This window comes from Thalassophryne amazonica, chromosome 20, assembly GCF_902500255.1.
Source record: "Thalassophryne amazonica chromosome 20, fThaAma1.1, whole genome shotgun sequence".
NCBI lineage: Eukaryota > Metazoa > Chordata > Actinopteri > Batrachoidiformes > Batrachoididae > Thalassophryne > Thalassophryne amazonica.
This window is the reverse complement of record NC_047122.1, coordinates 26652892-26673024: the sequence shown is the minus strand read 5'-3', so window position 1 is coordinate 26673024 and position 20133 is coordinate 26652892. Positions and strand designations below refer to the sequence as shown.

Sequence of the window (20133 nt, the reverse complement as noted above, 5' to 3'; positions counted from 1 at the left end):
AGTGTTTAGTATTTGATTTTAATGATTACTGATCTACACTGAGGTTGCTGCAACAACACCAAGTTTGGTCCCATAGTTTGGGTCAGGCGTGCTTGGAGTCCACAGCCGGCTCTGGTTTCTTTGGGCAACCCTCTGCCAACACACAAACGTTTTGATTAAGTATCTTGATGAAATATGAACACAACAGTTTGCTTTGGGTTTTTGGAAAACTATATAAAAAAAAAGTTCAATATAACAATGATTAAGAAACCATCCAGAATCCAGATCTTCATCAATGGTTGATATTAGGTTTGAGCTGAAAAAGTTCTGAGTAATCCCAGTGAAGACAAACAGCTGGTCACATGGTCCCCTCCTCAGAGCCAATAAAGTGATGATAATTAAAATCAATCACCCCTGGGCTCACGAAACCAGCACCAGTGATGGCGCCAACTGCCTCGCTCTCATAGAACCTTCCAGAAATCACTCACCTGCTTCTCCCTGGTGACAGAAGGCTTTTTCAGTGTTGAAGCCCAGAAGCTCAGCCTGATGTTTGAAATAGTTCTGGTCCTTCTGAAGCTCGCCTTCACCCCCAAGCTTCCCCTCCATCTCTGACAGGCAAAAACAAGTCATTTTCATAGGTTTGATGGGAGATTTTACCCCCCGTGAAACTTTTAAACAACATTCTTTTTCATAGTCAACATGGAAAAATGATATTATTGGCCCATTTATAGGCTTTTTGGGGCAGTTCTGCAGTACTTTAAATCTTACTTCAAAGGTAATCTTTACCTAAAAGGTAAAGATTACTTTGGGGCAAGTGCATATTGTGGAGTTCCTCATGGCTCAGTGTTTGGTCCTTTGCTGTTCAATCTTTATTTGCTGCTATTGACACAAACCTTCTAAAACACAATAATTATAAAGATGACACTCAAATATACAGTCTAATAACGTACAAACAATAAATCAAGACTCAACTGCAGACCCATATAAACCCCTGGAGGTTTGAAAATGTCATTAGTGCAATAATTGGAAGGAAAAAATAACCACAAACGAGGTGAGACATTCTGGTGTGGTCTTGTTCTCTGACTGAAATTTTAAGATGACTGGAATAATGTTGTGTGTTTGTTCAGTACTGTAGCCAAGCACGAATCGCCCGGATCCCCAGCTGCAGACCACCATCATACAACATTCTTGGGGGCAGGTCTCATAGAACTCGATTGTGACTGAATTCTTCATTTCAGTCACATTTCCGTCAACCTCCTTCACTGCATCAACAAAAGAAACCATGACTTCAGTCAGCAGGCAGATGCTTGATTGGCTGAGTGTGTCTCAGGTATGCGAGTGGACTTACCTCCTTCAAACTTCAGGGCATCCTCAGAGCTGCTGGCAGACATGTTGGTCATCTTCATCCAGTAATAAGTACATGCCTTATCGCTGAAAAGCAACACAACACTTAAAATTAAAAACATAGAACAAAAAATCTAAACTGCATTAAAAATGTGTGCCCCTCTGCCAGATTACAGTTATCATGAAGTCTGTTCATGGCTAACAAGCTAGATAAACAAAAAGCCATCAACCATTTGAACGGTCCTTTAAATCTGTCAAAATATATGAATAAAGGTCAGGTCAGGGAGCACATGCTGGTCCTGTATCTGCTAGACCACAGAACCACCTTTGGTTCTGAATGATAACCACCCAAGGGGATAATCAGGCCACCCCCACCTCTCCAAAGTCACCACTGATCTGCTGCAACCAGGTGAAGCATGGGAGTGTACCCAAGGATCCCCCAAAGAGACTTGGTACCAAAGACATCCAGTCGTCACTGTTGTGTGGGCCGCTGAAGAGGAGGTACTGCTGGCCCACCACCACCAGAGGGCGCCCTGCCTGGAGTGCGGGCTCCAGGCACCAGAGGGCGCCGCCGCCCCACAGGAGCAGCCTCGGTAACAGCTGTCACCCATCACCTGAGACAGCTGACGGCAATTATCACTGGGGTATATCAGCAGGACGGCATCTCCACCTCATCGCCGAGATATCGTTTCTACCAGAGAGGTAACGTATCAAAGCTACGGAGTGTATCTTTTTGGATTTGTGCTTAGTTTGTGGATTACTGTTCCAACGAGAGGTGGAGGTAACTTCCCTGCTGTTCGGAGTCCTGGGTGAAAACGCGCCCCCATCTAACTGTCCTTTGTTCCTCGCCAGCAGTACCAGGTCCGACACGCGGAGGCAGTGGCCACCTGGGAGTTCGGGACTTGGCGGCTCCAGTATTCCCGGGGTCCTGTGGCGGAGGAAGCCGTGTTGTTCCGGTCTTACCTTGGAGAGGCGTCTCCTATCTTCGAGCCTGCCCACACGACACTTTTGTGAATTGACTGTTGTCCATTGCTGTGATTGGTTGTATTCGTTGTGCACATTCACAACAGTAAAGCTTGTTATTTTGACTTACTCCATTGTCCGTTCATTTGCGCCCCCTGTTGTGGGTCCGTGTTCCTACACTTTCCCAACAGGATATCTCGGCCAGCGTCATGGATCCCGAGGGGCGTCAACCGGCTGTTGAACGGCCAATGGAAGAACAGGACGCGCAGGCGTCCGCGGGAGGGGTAATCGGTGAGTTGCAGCGGATCCTCACCGCTTTCACGACTCGGTTGGATTTCATGACCGAGCAGAACGTCCTCCTGAACCGCAGGGTGGAGGCTCTCGCCGCGCAGGTGGAAGCGCGCCCTCCGGGCACCGCTGCGGCTCTCCCTCCCGTAGATCCTGTGCGTAACGTTGACGTTCCACTGGTTGTTCAACGACCTCTCCCTCCTTCCCCGGAAGCATACATAAGCCCTCCAGAGCCGTACGGAGGCTGTGTGGAGACGTGCGCGGATTTTCTGATGCAGTGTTCGCTCGTCTTCGCACAGCGTCCCGTTATGTACGCGACCGATGCTAGTAAAGTAGCTTATGTCATAAACCTGCTTCGCGGTGAGGCACGTGCTTGGGCTACAGCGCTCTGGGAGCAGAATTCACGGCTCCTTCTGACATACGATGGGTTTGTGAGGGGGCTCAGAACCGTGTTCGATCACCCTAATAGGGGCGAGACCGCTTCAACCGTGCTACTGTCAATGAGACAGGGGCGCCGGAGCGCAGCTGTTTATGCAGTCGACTTCCGCATCGTGGCTGCGAGATCCGGCTGGAATAACGCTGCCCTCCGCGCCGCCTTTGTAAACGGACTGTCTTTGGTTCTCAAGGAGCACCTGGTGGCTAAGGACGAACCGCGGGATTTAGACGGGCTTATCGATCTTGTCATACGGTTGGACAACCGGTTAGAAGAACGTCGGCGGGAACGAGACGAAGGGCGTGGCCGGGCACGCGCCGTCCCTCTCCCTTCCAGTTCCGACCGTGCTCCGCCTTCCCCACGCTCCACGGCCCCTGCGCTCCGTGGGGCCACAGCTCCCCCTACTGACGAAGCTATGGACACGAGTAGGGCAACATTTAGGGCACCAGCTGCACAGAGGAGACGGGCCCATGGAGCTTGTTTTGTTTGTGGTGCACTAGAGCACCATGTGAGAGACTGCCCCGAGCGGTTACAACACCAACGCCCGCCCCTAGAGACTGGGCTAGGGGTGGGCCGAGACATTCACGTGGGACACACCCACATTGCTACACGACTACCAGTCACGATCCTGTATGAGGATTTAACCCTGAAGGCCCCAGCACTGGTGGACACGGGCTCTGAGGGGAATCTGTTGGACTGCAGATGGGCCAGGGAGATAGGGCTCCCTCTGGTGGCGCTTACCTCGCCTGTGCAGGTTCGAGCACTAGATGGCTCCCTGCTCCCTCCGATCACACATAAGACACCACCTGTAACGCTGGTGGTGTCAGGAAACCACCGGGAGGTGATCGAGTTTTTTGTGACTCAGGCCACTTCCCGTGTGGTTTTAGGCTTTCCCTGGATGTTGAAGCACAATCCCCGGATTGATTGGCCGTCCGGGGTAGTGGTTCAGTGGAGCGAGACCTGCCATCGGGTGTGTCTAGGTTCCTCGGTTCCTCCCGGCTCCCAAGCTAAGGAGGAGGTCAGAGTCCCGCCCAATCTGGGGACGGTGCCGGTGGAGTACCACGACCTTGTCGACGTGTTCAGCAAGGATCTGGCGCTCACACTCCCCCCCCCACCGTCCGTACGATTGTGCCATCGATTTGGTTCCAGGCAGTGGGTTCCCGTCCAGTAGACTGTACAACCTCTCACGGCCTGAGCGCGAATCAATGGAGACCTACATCCGGGACTCGTTAGCTGCCGGGTTGATCCGAAATTCCACCTCCCCGATGGGCGCAGGTTTCTTTTTTGTGGGTAAAAAAGATGGCGGACTTCGTCCATGCATCGATTACAGGGGGCTGAACGAAATCACGGTTCGCAACCGATACCCGTTACCCCTGTTGGATTCGGTGTTCACGCCCCTGCATGGAGCCAAGATTTTTACCAAGCTTGATCTTAGAAACGCGTATCATCTGGTTCGGATCCGGAAGGGAGACGAGTGGAAGACGGCATTCAACACCCCCTTAGGTCACTTTGAGTACCTGGTCATGCCGTTCGGCCTCACAAACGCCCCCGCGACGTTCCAAGCCTTGGTTAACGACGTATTGCGGGACTTCCTGCACCGGTTCGTCTTCGTATATCTAGACGATATACTCATCTTTTCTCCGGATCCTGAGACTCATGTCCGGCATGTACGTCAGGTCCTGCAGCGGTTATTGGAGAACCGGCTGTTTGTTAAGGGCGAGAAGTGTGAGTTTCACCGCACCTCTTTGTCCTTCCTGGGGTTCATCATCTCCCCCAACTCCGTCGCACCTGATCCGGCAAGGTTGCAGCGGTGAGAGACTGGCCCCAACCCACAAGCCGTAGGAAGCTGCAACAGTTCCTCGGCTTTGCGAATTTCTACAGGAGGTTCATTAAGGGCTACAGTCAGGTTGTTAGCCCCCTGACAGCCCTGACCTCACCAAAAGTCCCCTTCACCTGGTCGGATCGTTGCGAGGCCGCGTTCAAGGAGTTGAAACGGTGCTTCTCGTCTGCACCCGTTCTGGTGCAGCCCGATCCTAGTCGCCAGTTAGTGGTTGAAGTGGACGCCTCAGACTCAGGGATAGGAGCTGTGCTGTCCCAGAGTGGGAAGACCGATAAGGTCCTTCATCCGTGTGCCTATTTTTCCCGCAGGTTGACCCCGGCTGAACGGAACTATGACGTCGGCAACCGAGAACTCCTTGCGGTGAAAGAGGCTCTTGAAGAGTGGAGACACCTGTTGGAGGGAACGTCCGTGCCATTCACGGTTTTCACTGACCACCGGAACCTGGAGTATATCAGGACCGCCAAGCGGCTGAATCCCAGGCAAGCCCGCTGGTCACTGTTCTTCGGCCGTTTTGACTTCCGCATCACCTACCGGCCCGGGACCAAGAACCAGAAGTCGGATGCCTTGTCCCGGGTACACGAAGACGAGGTCAAAGCGGAGTTGTCGGATCCACCGGAACCTATCATCCCGGAGTCCACTATCGTGGCCACCCTCACCTGGGACGTTGAGAGAACCGTCCGGGAGGCCCTGGCACGAAGCCCGGACCCCGGGACTGGACCAAAGAACAGACTTTACGTCCCACCAGAGGCAAGGGCTGCAGTCCTGGACTTCTGTCACGGCTCTAAGCTCTCCTGTCATCCAGGGGTGCGAAGAACCGTGGCAGTTGTCCGGCAGCGCTTCTGGTGGGCGTCCCTGGAGGCCGACGTCCGGGACTATATCCAGGCCTGTACCACCTGTGCCAGGGGCAAGGCCGACCATCGCAAGGCTCCGGGACTGCTACAGCCGCTGCCCGTGCCTCATCGCCCCTGGTCCCACATCGGGTCCCAGGGAAACACCGTGATCCTCACGATAGTGGACCGATTCTCCAAGGCGGCCCACTTCGTGGCCCTCCCGAAGCTCCCAACGGCCCAGGAGACAGCGGACCTCCTGGTCCACCACGTCGTCCGCCTGCATGGGATACCATCAGACATCGTCTCCGATCGCGGTCCCCAGTTCTCCTTGCATGTCTGGAGGAGCTTTTGCCGGGAACTGGGGGCCACGGTCAGTCTCTCGTCCGGGTATCACCCCCAGACCAACGGGCAAGCAGAGCGGGCCAATCAAGAAATGGAGCAAACACTGCGTTGTGTGACAGCCGCGCACCCGGCGGCCTGGAGTACTCATCTGGCCTGGATCGAGTACGCCCACAACAGTCAAGTGTCATCAGCCACCGGCCTCTCCCCCTTTGAGGTGTGTTTGGGGTATCAGCCCCCGTTGTTCCCGGTGGTTGAGGGAGAGGTCGGTGTGCCCTCGGTCCAGGCCCACCTGCGGAAGTGCCGTCGGGTGTGGCGTGCCGCCCGTTCTGCTTTGTTGAAGGCCCGGATGAGGGCGAAGACCCATGCAGACCGACGGTGGACCCCGGCCCCTACGTATCGCCCCGGGCAGGAAGTGTGGTTGTCACAAAGGACATCCCACTACAAGTGGCCTCCCCTAAACTACAGGACAGGTACATAGGACCGTTTAAAATCCTCAAGGTCATCAATCCCGCCGCAGTGAGGCTTCAGCTTCCAGCCTCACTGCGGATCCATCCTGTATTTCATGTGTCGACGCTCAAGCCCCATCACACCTCGCCCCTCTGTACACCCGGTCCGGCACCACCTCCTGCCCGGATCATCGATGGCAAGCCGGCTTGGACAGTGCGCCGGTTGTTGGACGTCCGTCGGATGGGCCGGGGCTTTCAATATCTGGTGGACTGGGAGGGGTATGGTCCCGAAGAACGCTCCTGGGTGAAGAGGAGCTTCATCCTGGACCCGGCCCTCCTGGCCGACTTCTACCGTCGCCACCCAGACAAGCCCGGTCGGGCGCCAGGAGGCGCCCGTTGAGGGGGGGGTCCTGTTGTGTGGGCCGCTGAAGAGGAGGTACTGCTGGCCCACCACCACCAGAGGGCGCCCTGCCTGGAGTGCGGGCTCCAGGCACCAGAGGGCGCCGCCGCCCCACAGGAGCAGCCTCGGTAACAGCTGTCACCCATCACCTGAGACAGCTGACGGCAATTATCACTGGGGTATATCAGCAGGACGGCATCTCCACCTCATCGCCGAGATATCGTTTCTACCAGAGAGGTAACGTATCAAAGCTACGGAGTGTATCTTTTTGGATTTGTGCTTAGTTTGTGGATTACTGTTCCAACGAGAGGTGGAGGTAACTTCCCTGCTGTTCGGAGTCCTGGGTGCAAACGCGCCCCCATCTAACTGTCCTTTGTTCCTCGCCAGCAGTACCAGGTCCGACACGCGGAGGCAGTGGCCACCTGGGAGTTCGGGACTTGGCGGCTCCAGTATTCCCGGGGTCCTGTGGCGGAGGAAGCCGTGTGGTTCCGGTCTTACCTTGGAGAGGCGTCTCCTATCTTCGAGCCTGCCCACACAACACTTTTGTGAATTGACTGTTGTCCATTGCTGTGATTGGTTGTATTCGTTGTGCACATTCACAACAGTAAAGCTTGTTATTTTGACTTACTCCATTGTCCATTCATTTGCGCCCCCTGTTGTGGGTCCGTGTTCCTACACTTTCCCAACAGTCACCTTAAGTCACTGGTTAGAGTCCAAGTCTGACAGCCATACAGTAATCAGGAGGCACCAGGACCCGAAAGACCTTGCAAAGATCATAGCATTGTCCATGAAATCAAGCTAAATAAAACTTTCCTTGCCAACAAAGCCATCAGAGTCGCTGATTTCCATAAACCAACCGAACATTCAGACCACCAAGTTCCAAACACAGGAGGAGCCTGAACACAGGAGACATTCCAGAATTCACTTGGAAGAAGTCAGAGACTCCATCTCCAAGATATTCTTAATGAAGTAACATTCATAAAGAGAAGCAAACATTTAGTTTTGTCCATTGCAAGATGATTAATGTCTACCTAAACATGTTCCTCTCATTGAAGATGATGTCTGTGGTGTCGTCGTGGGTATGAAAGTCCAGCTCAACATGGGAGTTGTTAAGTTTCTTCAGCAGTTCGTTGCCATCATCATAGTCAGCGACTGCCCAGACCAGGGTCCAGTTCCCATGAACCTGCGGAGGGGTTTTGGGGGGGGGTTACAGGAAAGGAGAAACCATGAGAATCCTGCAATTGGTACAGGTGAGAATTTGTAACACAGGCACATTTAACTAGACTTTAACACTAAAAATCTGTGATTTATGAATCTGTCCCCTTATCCTGACTGAAGGTATGGCCTTGTTTGAGGACAAACATTATGCTGGTGTTCTGGCTCCTGCTTCATGTGGACTAAATTAGTGGACTCACTTTGAGCTTGTATGCTCAGTTACACCCTTGTCACATCTTGACGATTTAGCCAGCGTATGCCAACTGTATTAAAATCGCTGGACATATGCAGGTGTACGTAAGTTATGGGTAAGTTCTTTATAAGCTAAGAGCACACTGAAGCACATTGATATGGGTGATTCTTAGACTACGGGCACTTATTATGTCCTTTGATCATATTGTATGAAAAACAGAAAAAAGGGGAAATTTCACACTTTTATAGTTATCTTTACAATGAAAGTGTTTTAAGAAATTTGTTCTAGTAGTCTATGATGACTTGTTCACCTTTTTTCAGCATCATTATATGCAAATATTGCCGTTGTGTGCTTGTCCCACACCCAGACTTTTGATCTTCAATGATAAAATGAATGGTAAAAGTTTTTTCTAATGTTTTAAAATATCTCTGAATAAAATATCAGTAAATAATCAAACATAATTGGGGTATTCAATGTCATATAACTGTTGTGATTTTTTTAAACAAAATGTAGTTGTCCCACACTATTGCCGTAATTTCCACCACAACACTGTAATGTCCCTTTAAACAGTTTGTATGAAAGATTGTTTGGGTAGTTTCTATGGAGATAAACAGTGACATCAGAGCACATGTATATATCGCCAAATCACAACAAACAGTTTTCCCAAGGCGCTTTATATTGTAAGGCAATGGTGTGGTGGAAATTACATTTACAAGGCCAATAGTGCCCGTAGTTAAAGAATCACCCATATACGTTGTAATCTGCCTCGTACCTTGAAAAAGTTTTGACGCATGCCAGCGTATGACTCATACGTTCCCACACGTGTGTGACAAAAGGAACGTGAGGGCGCATGCGCACGCAACGATCGGCAGCGAGAGTTTGGCGTTTGAGTTTATTGTTTGAATACTTGTTTTTGAGTGTCTTTATGCCTCCATTGTATGTTTATTGTTGTGTGAAGGCCCATTCTGCTGCTAAATGAAATGGATCTGCTTTATTTTGCTGCATTGTGGCTTTTATTGCGTACCCTGTTTGTGAGGGATCTCACCGGAGCTGTCAATCCGACAGGGACATGTCATACTTACTCCAGAGACGTGTTAATGCAGCTGGACTGTGTCGGTCTGAATCGCGTATCATATTAGATCATATTACCAGAATTTATCCCGAGGGATCTTAATTATCTGGTCTTTAATAAAAGTGATTCGATAAAGAAAAAGAGGAGAAAGCGGGGGAGATGAGGTGGTGTCAGGCTGCGTGTGCGTAAACAACAGCTCACCAGGATCCCCCTGCCCGCCGTGATTATGGGAAATGTCCAGTCCCTGAGAAATAAAGTGGATGAACTACAAGGAAACGTCCACTTCCAAAAGGATTTTAAGAACACTTGTGTCATGGCCTTTATGGAGACATGGCTCACTGAGGAAGACCAAGACGCTGATCTGCTCATCGATGATTTTGGAGCTCCGCTTCGTCTTGATCGTCAGACTGAAGTGACGGGAAAAAACACAAGGAGGTGGGGTATGTTTGTACGTCAACAAACAATACTGCACCTCTGTGACTGTCAGAGAGAAAATCTGCACACCAGATGTTGAACTTTTATCTGTGTCACTGCATCCTTTTTATCTGCCCCGTGAATTCCCACAACTTTTTATAACAGTACTATACATTCACCCAAAGGCAAATGCTACCTGAGCCTCTAGTACTGTTTTTAATGTTGTCCACAAATTGCAGTCCATCTCACCTGGATGCCCCGAATTTATCTTGGGAGATTTTAATCAGGTCTCTTTGGAAAAAAACCTAACAAACTTCTATCAATATGTTACCTGCCCAACCAGGCGTGGTAAGACTTTGGATTTATGTTATGGGTCAATTAAAGATGCTTTTAAATCACTCCCTCTTCCTCTGTTGGGTTCTGCAGATCATAATTGTGTGCATCTTCTGCCAACCTACAAGACTGTTCTAAAGAGGGGAAAAGTACAAACCAAGGAGGTTAAAGTCTGGACTGCTGATTCTGAGTTCTGTTTGCAGGAATGTTTTATCTGTACTGACTGGGACATGTTTAAGCAGTCCTCTGATAACTTGGATGAACTCACTGATGTCATATGCTCTTATGTCACTTTTTGTAGAGACATGATTGTTCCCTGTAGGAAAGTTAAAATTTATCCCAACAACGGACCCTGGGTCACTAAATCAGTGAAGTCTTGTATAAAGAAAAAGAAGGATGCCTTTAAAAAGGGAGTAGACTCAGACCTTCTTTTAGTCACCAAGGAGCTTAAAACAGAGATTCTTAAAGCAAAACAGAGCTACAAGTCTGAGTTGGAGAAGAAGATGGCTGCTCATAACCTTGGGTCAGCGTGGTCTAGTATGAAGGCCATTGCATGCCTCCAAAATATGGAAAATAGCACAAACATTACTTTAAATGGTTTCAATTCAGATACTGAACTAGCTAATGCTCTTAATTGTTTTTTTTAAATTGTTTTAACGTATCCGATTTAGTAAGGAAACCCGGAACTTGGTCCCAGGCTCCGTGACCCCCAGCATTTTTCCTTTAACCAATGGGATATACAACCCCTGGCAAAATTATGGAATCACTGGCCTTGGAGGATGTTCATTCAGTTGTTTAATTTTGTAGAAAAAAAGCAGATCACAGACATGACACAAAACTAAAGTCATTTCAAATGGCAACTTTCTGGCTTTAACAAACACTATATGAAATCAAGAAAAAAAAATTGTGGCAGTCAGTAACGACACCAAACAAAAGTTCCAGCATCATCACCTTACCCAATGCAGATTCGAGATTCATCACTAAATATGACTTTCATACAGTCATCCACAGTCCACGATTGCTTTTCCTTAGCCCATTGTAACCTTGTTTTTTTCTGTTTAGGTGTTAATGATGGCTTTCGTTTAGCTTTTCTGTATATAAATCCCATTTCCTTTAGGCGGTTTCTTACAGTTCGGTCACAGACATTGACTCCAGTTTCCTCCCATTCGTTCCTCATTTGTTTTGTTGTGCATTTTTGATTTTTGAGACATATTGCTTTAAGTTTTCTGTCTTGACGCTTTGATGTCTTCCTTGGTCTACTAGTATGTTTGCCTTTAACAACCTTCCCATGTTGTTTGTATTTGGTCCAGAGTTTAGACACAGCTGACTGTGAACAACCAACATCTTTTGCAACATTGCGTGATGATTTACCCTCTTTTAAGAGTTTGATAATCCTCTTCTTTGTTTCAACTGACATCTCTCGTGTTGGAGCCATGATTCATGTCAGTCCACTTGGTGCAACAGCTCTCCAAGGTGTGATCACTCCTTTTTAGATGCAGACTAACGAGCAGATCTGATTTGATGCAGGTGTTGGTTTTGGGGATGAAAATTTACAGGGTGATTCCATAATTTATTCCTCAGAACTGAGTGAGTCCATATTTTTTTCCCTCTGCTTGGTTTAAAAAAGTAACCGTTACTGACTGCCACAATTTTTTTCCTGATTTCTTATAGTGTTTCTTAAAGCCAGAAAGTTGCCATTTGAAATGACTTTAGTTTTGTGTCATGTCTGTGATCTGCTTTTTTTCTACAAAATTAAACAACTGAATGAACATCCTCCGAGGCCGGTGATTCCATAATTTTTGCCAGGGGTTGTAGAAAAAGCCTTCCTTAGCACAAAAGTAAACAAGAGTCATGGTCCAGATAATATCTGTGGCCACTTACTCAAATCTTGTGCAAAAGCGCTGAGTCCAGTTTTTTATCATATTTTTAACCAGCCTTTGGAAACACAGCATGTTCCCAAAGTGTGGTTGTGGTCCCAGTTCCTAAATCCAGTAATCCCACAACTTTGAATGATTTTAGGCCTGTTGCTCTAACATCAATTCCGATGAAAATTTTTGAGAAATTGGTACGGTCTGAAATGCTAAAAAACACTATGCATGCACTTGATCCGTTACAATTTGCTTACAGGCCTAACAGAGGAGTGGAAGACACCACACTCACTGCTTAATTTGCTTTTTAGGCATCTGGAGGGAAGTGGGTGTCACACCCGGCTTTTATTTATTGACTTCTCCTCAGCTTTTAACACAATTCAACCTTGTATTTTAACCCAAAGGCTTTTAGAACATTTTAATTAAGCAACAATCTTGTGGGCTGGATTTTAGACTTTTTAACAAACAGAACACAGAAACTCAGAGTGAATGGGATTTTATCACAGTGTGTTCTTCTACTGGCTCGCCACAAGGGTGTGTGCTCTCACCTTTGTTTTTTATTCTTTACACCAGTATCGGTCAGAGCACTTTTAAAAACAGGTTCATTGTAAAATACGCGGATGACACAGTGATTGTCAGTCTGCTGCGGGACAATGAGAGCAGCCACGGCCCTGTAGTTGACCATTTTGTTAAATGGTGTGATGACTCATATCTTCAGATCAATACATCAAAAACTAAAGATATGGTCACTGATTTCAGGAAGCATGGTAGCACACCTGACAACACAAAATTAATGGTCAACCAGTTGAAATAGTGCAAACTTATAAATACCTCGGGACTATTATTGATAATTCGCTGAAGTTTGAGGCAAACTGTGAGGCGGTGTGCAGAAGGGACACCAGCGCTTGTTCTGCCTCAGGAAACTGTCCTACTTCCACATCGGCCGAACCATGTTAACACTATTTTATCGTGCTTTTATTGAATCTGTTTTATCTTTTTCTTTGGTGGCATGGTTTGGCAGTCTGACACTGAAGGACAGGAACAGACTGGGTCAGATTATTAAATGGTCCAGTCGGCTGATTGGTGAGTCGCAGCTGAGTTTAGAGTCCCTGTACACCAAACATTTACAGCGGATAACCAGCTGCATCACTGTTGATGACTCCCATCCCCTGGCTAATGAATTTCAGCTCCTACCTTCTGGCCGTAGGTTTAAAGTCCCAAGGTGTAGGACAAAATGCTACAGGAGTAGTTTTGTCCCAGCGGCAATTGTGCATTTGAACAAATCTTAGTAGGTTTGGCACATATTTATATATTTATTTGCCCTTTGCACATCAGTTTTATGCTGACCATCTTTAGTGGTTTTTTCCTGAGGCTTCTTTTTTAGTGGTTTAGTAAGCTTGTGAGTCCCCGGTGGTGTTTGTGTACATTTTGTTTTGCACATGTTCTTGTTAGTGTTTTTAGTGTTTTCATTGTTATTGTTGTGTTTGACTAACATGGACGCCCCTTTCTGTTTGCTGCAAGTCAAATCTACCTACGGGTACGAATAAAGTCATCTGAACCTGAACCTGAAAGTTGTGGATAAGTTATGCAATTTTTGAAACATGTTTTTTTGTAATTTACTCATATGTCCATTGATGCTGTCCACTGATGCTGTCCATTGATTGGCTGAAAGCTGCAGTCATCATGCAAACAGACTGTGTTGTGTGTTGGGGGGTGTGGCTGGATATTTTGGTGTTCTTTTCTTTTCTTTGCTCTCCAGGTGGCATGAGAACTGATTTGTCTGTGGAGAAGGTGCTGGCTGAAGAATCCTTCACCCTCATCAACATCATGTGCAGCACCTGTGAATGGTGCTCACATGCAACCTTAAAGACTTTCAGCTGAAGCAGATAATTGGATGGCGTTCTGCATTTAAGTCATGTGTGATTCAAGCAGAACTGCCGGGAACTCGACCTTGTGATGTCGTTTGTGAGACGCTGAGGACCGCGCCTGGGTTTGACACATCGAGCCCGTGAAGCAAGGAAGGGTGAGGGACACATGCTGTCAGCACACATCAAAGGTGATTAAGTGTTTGACTAATTGTTGATAGTAACTTGGTATTTTGTTACGCAGTATACTTGAATTGTGATGAGGATTGTGCAGCTCGCTTCTCACTGCTGTGGCATGCGGACAAGTGGTCCTCCACCTGTTGTGAGAAGCTGCTTATTTGCATAAAGCTTAAAATACAGACCTGTATGTGTTGCTGATAGTGTGTGTCTTTTGAAGGATATTAGTTGTAACTGCTAACTTACCTCACCTCTTCTATGCTTCGCAGAGAGTCGGTTTGTCGTGTCCACCTGGGGGGTGTTTGGCGGTGGTAGTGGGTCCAGGAGCGCCGGGCTTCGATCCTTTTGGGCGCTGGAGAGCGTGCCAGCCTTCACTCACCAGAAGGACGCTATTTTGGTTTTTTACACTTTTTATGCCACCAGTGGGTGAATAAATATATTGTTTTTGGAACCGCTTTTCTGGTTATTTGTAGCGCTGGGTTCCGTCTGACGCAGGTCCGCTCCTCAACCCGCGTCGGACACATAACAAGACTGTTTTCTAATACCATACATGGAGTAAATCCAAAGTCTTAATCTTACCTGTTTGTTTCAGTCAGATTCATCATCACAGCCTGCCAAAAACCTATCCACATAAAGCGTACTGATATTGGAAAACGAGATCTGAAAGTACTTCAATTCCTGGTTGTGGCTGGAAACACAGCATTTTAAAACAAGTCCCTCTGTGGTTTCTCTGTTCCAGGTGCATTTCTCAGCCTGAGGATGCTGGTGTCATGGTTAGATCGGTCCCCCCATCTAATCATACTGCACGGGTGGACCGATCACACCCTGACCAGTGATTTGATTGGTCCCTCCATCTGATCAGACAGGGGGGGGGGACATCATTCATTCACGACAAGATTTGCCACGTCCATCAATTGACTCATCATCATTCTGCACATAATGAAAATAAATCCCCTGATCCACCAAGACAAAAATAAAATAATGTTAAATTACTCTGTTTTGCCTCCGTGTGGAGAAGAGATGCTGCGCGACAGCATGCTTGCACTCAATGAAGTGCTTGTCAATATTTAAGTGTTCCACCTGCCAAACAACTGACCTGAACCACTCGATGGAAATGGGACTGTCAGCATAAGCTGATGAAATCATCAAGATGTGACAGCTGCATAATTAGACGTACGCCAGCATATTCCAGCATTTTTAATACAGTCGGCATATGCAGACTAAATTGACAAGGTGTGACAGGGCCTTAGTGAGCCACATACCTCAGCAAGCTGGCGTTACCTGTTGTGGTTCCGGTTAGGCTGTAGAGTCCCTTTATACAGAGAGTAGTGACAACTGAGAATATGGTGCCATTTTGGGGCCAATTGTGTCGAACTACTGAAGCAACACTTGCACAATGCAATATAACTATACATGTACAATGCACACGGGACAGGTTAGGGAGTATTTTGAATGTTATTTATTTATTTATTTTCTTGGGGGTGCGGGAGGACTGTTTGGTTTTTGTTTATTTATTGAAATTGGACTGAGAGGTAGGTCTATGAGTATAAGTGCCAATATCAGATTGCTTGTAAAGGGATGTTGGTTTGTTTGAAACATTGAGTAGCAAATAGGGCAGCGCAGTCTCATTTGAACCCCGGTGTAATATTGCGGGATTTGACCACTTCCAGGGACATTCTTCCATTGGGCAACACAAACACAGCATTACTTCACATGGAAAATACTGTACTGTTTTGTTTTCGGCTGCAGTCACCGAAGCAGTTGCCAAAAGTGCAGTTTTTTCAGTTCCCAGTGGAGAAGGGAAGACAAGGCAAATGGGAGAGGTTGTATTGGTAAGTGTTAGTGTGGCACTGAGTGTTTGTAGAGACATCACATGCCCCCCCCCCCCCCCCCCCCCCCATTTAAAATAAACTCATGAAAACAGCCAAGGACTTTAAAACATGTTAAATTTACTGTATTTGTATTTTCTCTGCGATTTCATTCATTTTCCAGCAGGTCTGGTTACATTTTTTATGTAGTTGCAGTACTCAGCCAGTAGGTGGAGTTGTGTGAATCAGGCGTCATAAAGCAGACACCAATCACTAATAGAGTGAGATGTCTGAGTGTGAGTGATGTGAAGCGACACAGACGTGAAGGCTGATAAGTTTTCTTTATCATCACTTCTGCAGGTGAGATGCCCAGAAATCATAACCAGAAGGAAATATAAGAGATAAACAACAAAACTTCGTTGGTGACAAACAGTCAGTAGCAGCAAAGATTAAATATAAAAGATAAAAAAAAAAAGTGCAATAAGGTGCAAGAGACAACAATAGACATGTTATTTACAGTATAAACTAAGAGGTAACAATTGCACTGCCCATAGCTGTTTAAAATCCAGTAGGAGGAGTAATAGTCTGCGGCTCAGGTAACTGAAGTTGGTGAGTATTGACGCCTTTACGATGTCAAATCTTGTGCATAATCACATTCTTGCTGGGGAGGCTGAGGTTTCGTTGTAAATGTAAAGTGTAAACAAGCGTATATATATATATATGTCAGGAACCGTCCTTTTCGGGTATCCTTAAGAAATGATTTGATCCATTGACATCAATAGCGTTTTTACTTAATGATTCCCTTATCGGTTCTTCAGAGTGGCCGTTGTTTTTGGGGGTGTTTATCAGGAAAATGATCATTTCTCTAAGATGCTGCAGCGGGTCTGTAATCAAGCGTTTCTGCAGCACGGCTTTGCTTTGAACCTTGAACCAATGAAGAAGTGCTTTGATCTTTGCTCTGCTGCTTCGTTGGTTCTTTGTTTTATTTCACTTTATCTTAATTTTTTCCCACTAAAACCCTAAAGAGCATACATCTGTGAGTAATATTTTGTTTGTGGGCTGCCGAAGAGGAGGTACTGCTGGCCCACCACCAGATGGCGCCCTGCCATTTTGGCACTTTTTTGGGCTCCTGAAGGCGCACTGGCTTTTTCAGGTCACCGTTAGGCTGACAGCTGATTCCCATCATCATCACCTCATCCATAAAAGCCTGGGAGAGACACCATAACTCTGCCGAGTTATCAGCTTACCACACAGGTAAACATACTCAGACGTTTTGTGCCGTACGCACATTCATTGTAACTGAAGTCTTTGCAGTTGTGACTTATACTTGCAGCTTGTAGCCGAGTTTGTGGAAGTTGGAGGAGTTGGCGTCTCCACTCCTCACTTCTGACTTGGCGGCTCTGGTGTATTGTAGGCCTCCAGCTGGCGGTGGAACTTCGTGGGTTCCGGCTCTGGATAGGCGTCTCCTACCATCGGGCCTGCCCACGTGTCACCATTTTGTTATTAACTGGACTCAGCATATTCATCTTCTGTTTGCACTTTTGCATAATAAATTGTTATTTATTGGAATTCCTACTGACCGCTCATTTACGCCCCCTAACGTGGGTCCGTGCATTCACTTTCCCAACAGGATAACTCGGCCATGTCATGGACTCCGAGGGGCGTTTACCTCCTACCTGACCGATCAATGAAGTGCAAGGTGCGCAGGATCCACCAGGACGATTGCTGGGTGAGCTGCAGCACATTCTGTCTAACCTCACTGCTCGGTTGGATTTATTAACTGAGCAGGACACTCACCTCAGCCGTTGGATGGAGGCTCTCACCGCGCAGGTAGACGCGCGTGCGCCAGGTGCGGCTGCAGCTGCTCCCCCTCCAGTGGATCAGCCGCCAAACAGAGTTAATCCAGTGGTCATTCAGAGGTCCCCCCCTCGTCGCCCGAAGCTTACATAAGTCCCCCAGAAACGTACGGTGGTTGTGTTGAAATGTGTGTGGACTTCCTGATGCAGTGCGCGCTCGTTTTTTCACAACGGCACGTTATGTACGCATCTGAGCACAGCCGGGTGGCTTACGTAATTAATTTACTTCGGAGCAGAGCACGCGCCTGGGCTACGGCGCTCTGGGAACGAGATTCACGGGTCCTCTCTACTTATACTGAGTTTATAAGGGAGTTTTGACTGGTGTTTGATCATCCCAACAGAGGCGAGGCCGCTTCAATATGCTGCTGTCAATGAGACAGGGACGGCGGAGTGCAGCTGATTATGCAATCGACTTCCGCATCGCAGCAGCGAGGTCCGGTTGGAATGCAGTCTCACTCCACGCCGCCTTTGTAAACGGGCTGTCTCCGGCCCTAAAGGAGCATCTGGTGGCTAAGGATCAGCCGCGGGATTTAGATGGGTTTATTGATCTGGTTATACGCTTAGACAATCGGCTTGAGGAATTCAAGCGGGAGCGAGATGAAGGGCGTGGCCGGGTGCGCGCTGTCCCTCTCCCCTCCAGATCTGAATTAGTGCCATCCTCTCCCCACTCCAAAGCCAGGGTTCTCCGTGTTACACCAGCTCCCCCTGCTGACGTTGCTATGGAAACGAGCAGGGCGAAAGTGACAGTAAAGGAAAAACAAAGGAGACTGGCATGTGGAGAGTGTGTTTACTGCGGCTCGAATGAGCATGCGCAGAATAAGGGGCCCCAGGAGGTTAAACAACAAAGCTCAACCTTAGAGACTGGGCTAAGAGTGAGCCATACAAACCACACGGGTGTCCCACGCAAATGCGCACGACTCCCACTCACAATCCTCTGTGGGACTTAACCCCTTACTGCTCCAGCACTGATTGACAGGATCGGAAGGGAACCTACTGGATAGTAAGTGGGCTAAAGCTGTGGGGCTCCTTCTGGTGGCCGTTCCTTCACAATTGAAGGTGCGGGCACTAGATGGCACCCTACTACCAGAAATAACACACCAGACACAGCCTTTAACCTTGGTTGTCTCTGGTAATCACAGGGAGGAGATTGTGTTTTATGTAACACCTTCTACCTCCAGAGTTATTTTGGGTTATCCATGGATGATAAAACACAATCCCCGGATTGAATGGCCGTCTGGGCTTGTGGCTCAATGGAGCGAACCTGCCACCGGTAGTGTTTGATATCCTCGGTGCCACCTGGCGATGAAGTTAAAGAAGAGGTCAGAGTCCCCCCCAATCTCACGGAGGTGCCGGCTGAGTATCATGACCTTGCTGACATCTTCAGCAAGGATCTGGCACTCACCCTGCCCCCTCACCGACCGTATGATCGTGCCATTGATTTGGTTCCAGGCGCTGAGTATCCGTCCAGCAGGCTGTACAACCTCTCAAGTCCTGAACGTGAATCAATGGAGACCTACATCCGGGACTCATTAGCTGCCGGGCTAATCCAAAATTCTTCATCCCGGTTAGGTGCAGGTTTCTTTTTTGTGGGCAAGAAGGATGGCGGTCTCCATCCATGCATTGATTATAGAGGGCTGAACGAGATCACGGTTCGCAACCGATACACGTTATCTCTGTTGGATTCAGTGTTCATGCCCCTGCATGGAGCCAAAATATTCACAAAACTGGATCTTAGGAATGCTTACCATCTGGTTCGGATACGGAAGTGAGACGAATGGAAGACGGCATTTAACACCCCCTTAGGTCACTTTGAGTACCTGGTCATGCCGTTCGGCCTCACCAACTCCCCCGCGACGTTTCAAGCTTTGGTTAATGACATTCTATGGGATTTCCTGCACCGATTCATCTTCGTATATCTAGACGATATCCTCATCTTCTCCCAGGATCCTGAGACTCATGTTAAGCATGTCCGTTAGGTCCTTCAGCGGTTATTGGAGAACCGGCTGTTTGTGAAGGCCGAGAAGTGCGACTTCCACCGCACCTCTCTGTCCTTCTTGGGGTTCATTATCTCCTCCAACTCCGTCGCACCTGATCCAGCTAAGGTAGCTGCGGTGAGAGATTGGCCCCAATCGGTAAATCGTAGGAAGCTGCAACAGTTCCTAGGGTTCGCCAATTTCTACAGGAGGTTCATTAAGGGCTATAGTCAGGTAGTCGGCCCCCTTACAGCCCTGACCTCCACAAAAGTCCCCTTCACCTGGTCGGATCGGTGCGAAGCCATTTTTAGGGAGTTGAAACACTGGTTTTCGACTGTACCCGTTCTGGTGCAGCCCGATCCTAACCACCAGTTTATTGTTGAAGTGGATGCCCCTGACTCAAGGATAGGAGCCATGCTGTCCCAGAGCAGGGAGTCCGATAGTGTTCTCCACCCCTGTGCTTACTACTCCCGCAGGTTAACCCCTGCAGAATG

General features: G+C 48.1%; 1 protein-coding gene across 1 annotated transcript in view; it reads right to left on the bottom strand.

The window, feature by feature from the left end:
- The window catches only part of LOC117502155 (saxitoxin and tetrodotoxin-binding protein 2-like), a 32081-nt gene continuing 11948 nt past the window's right edge, over positions 1-20133 (bottom strand). The window contains exons 2-6 of the mRNA XM_034161185.1: positions 7897-8048; positions 1327-1410; positions 1110-1243; positions 468-587; positions 1-132 (exon numbers count right to left, since the gene is read on the bottom strand). Of these exons, the coding sequence (XP_034017076.1) occupies positions 83-132; positions 468-587; positions 1110-1243; positions 1327-1410; positions 7897-8048 (540 nt within the window). The 3' untranslated portion in view covers positions 1-82. The remainder of the gene's footprint in view (positions 133-467; positions 588-1109; positions 1244-1326; positions 1411-7896; positions 8049-20133) is intronic.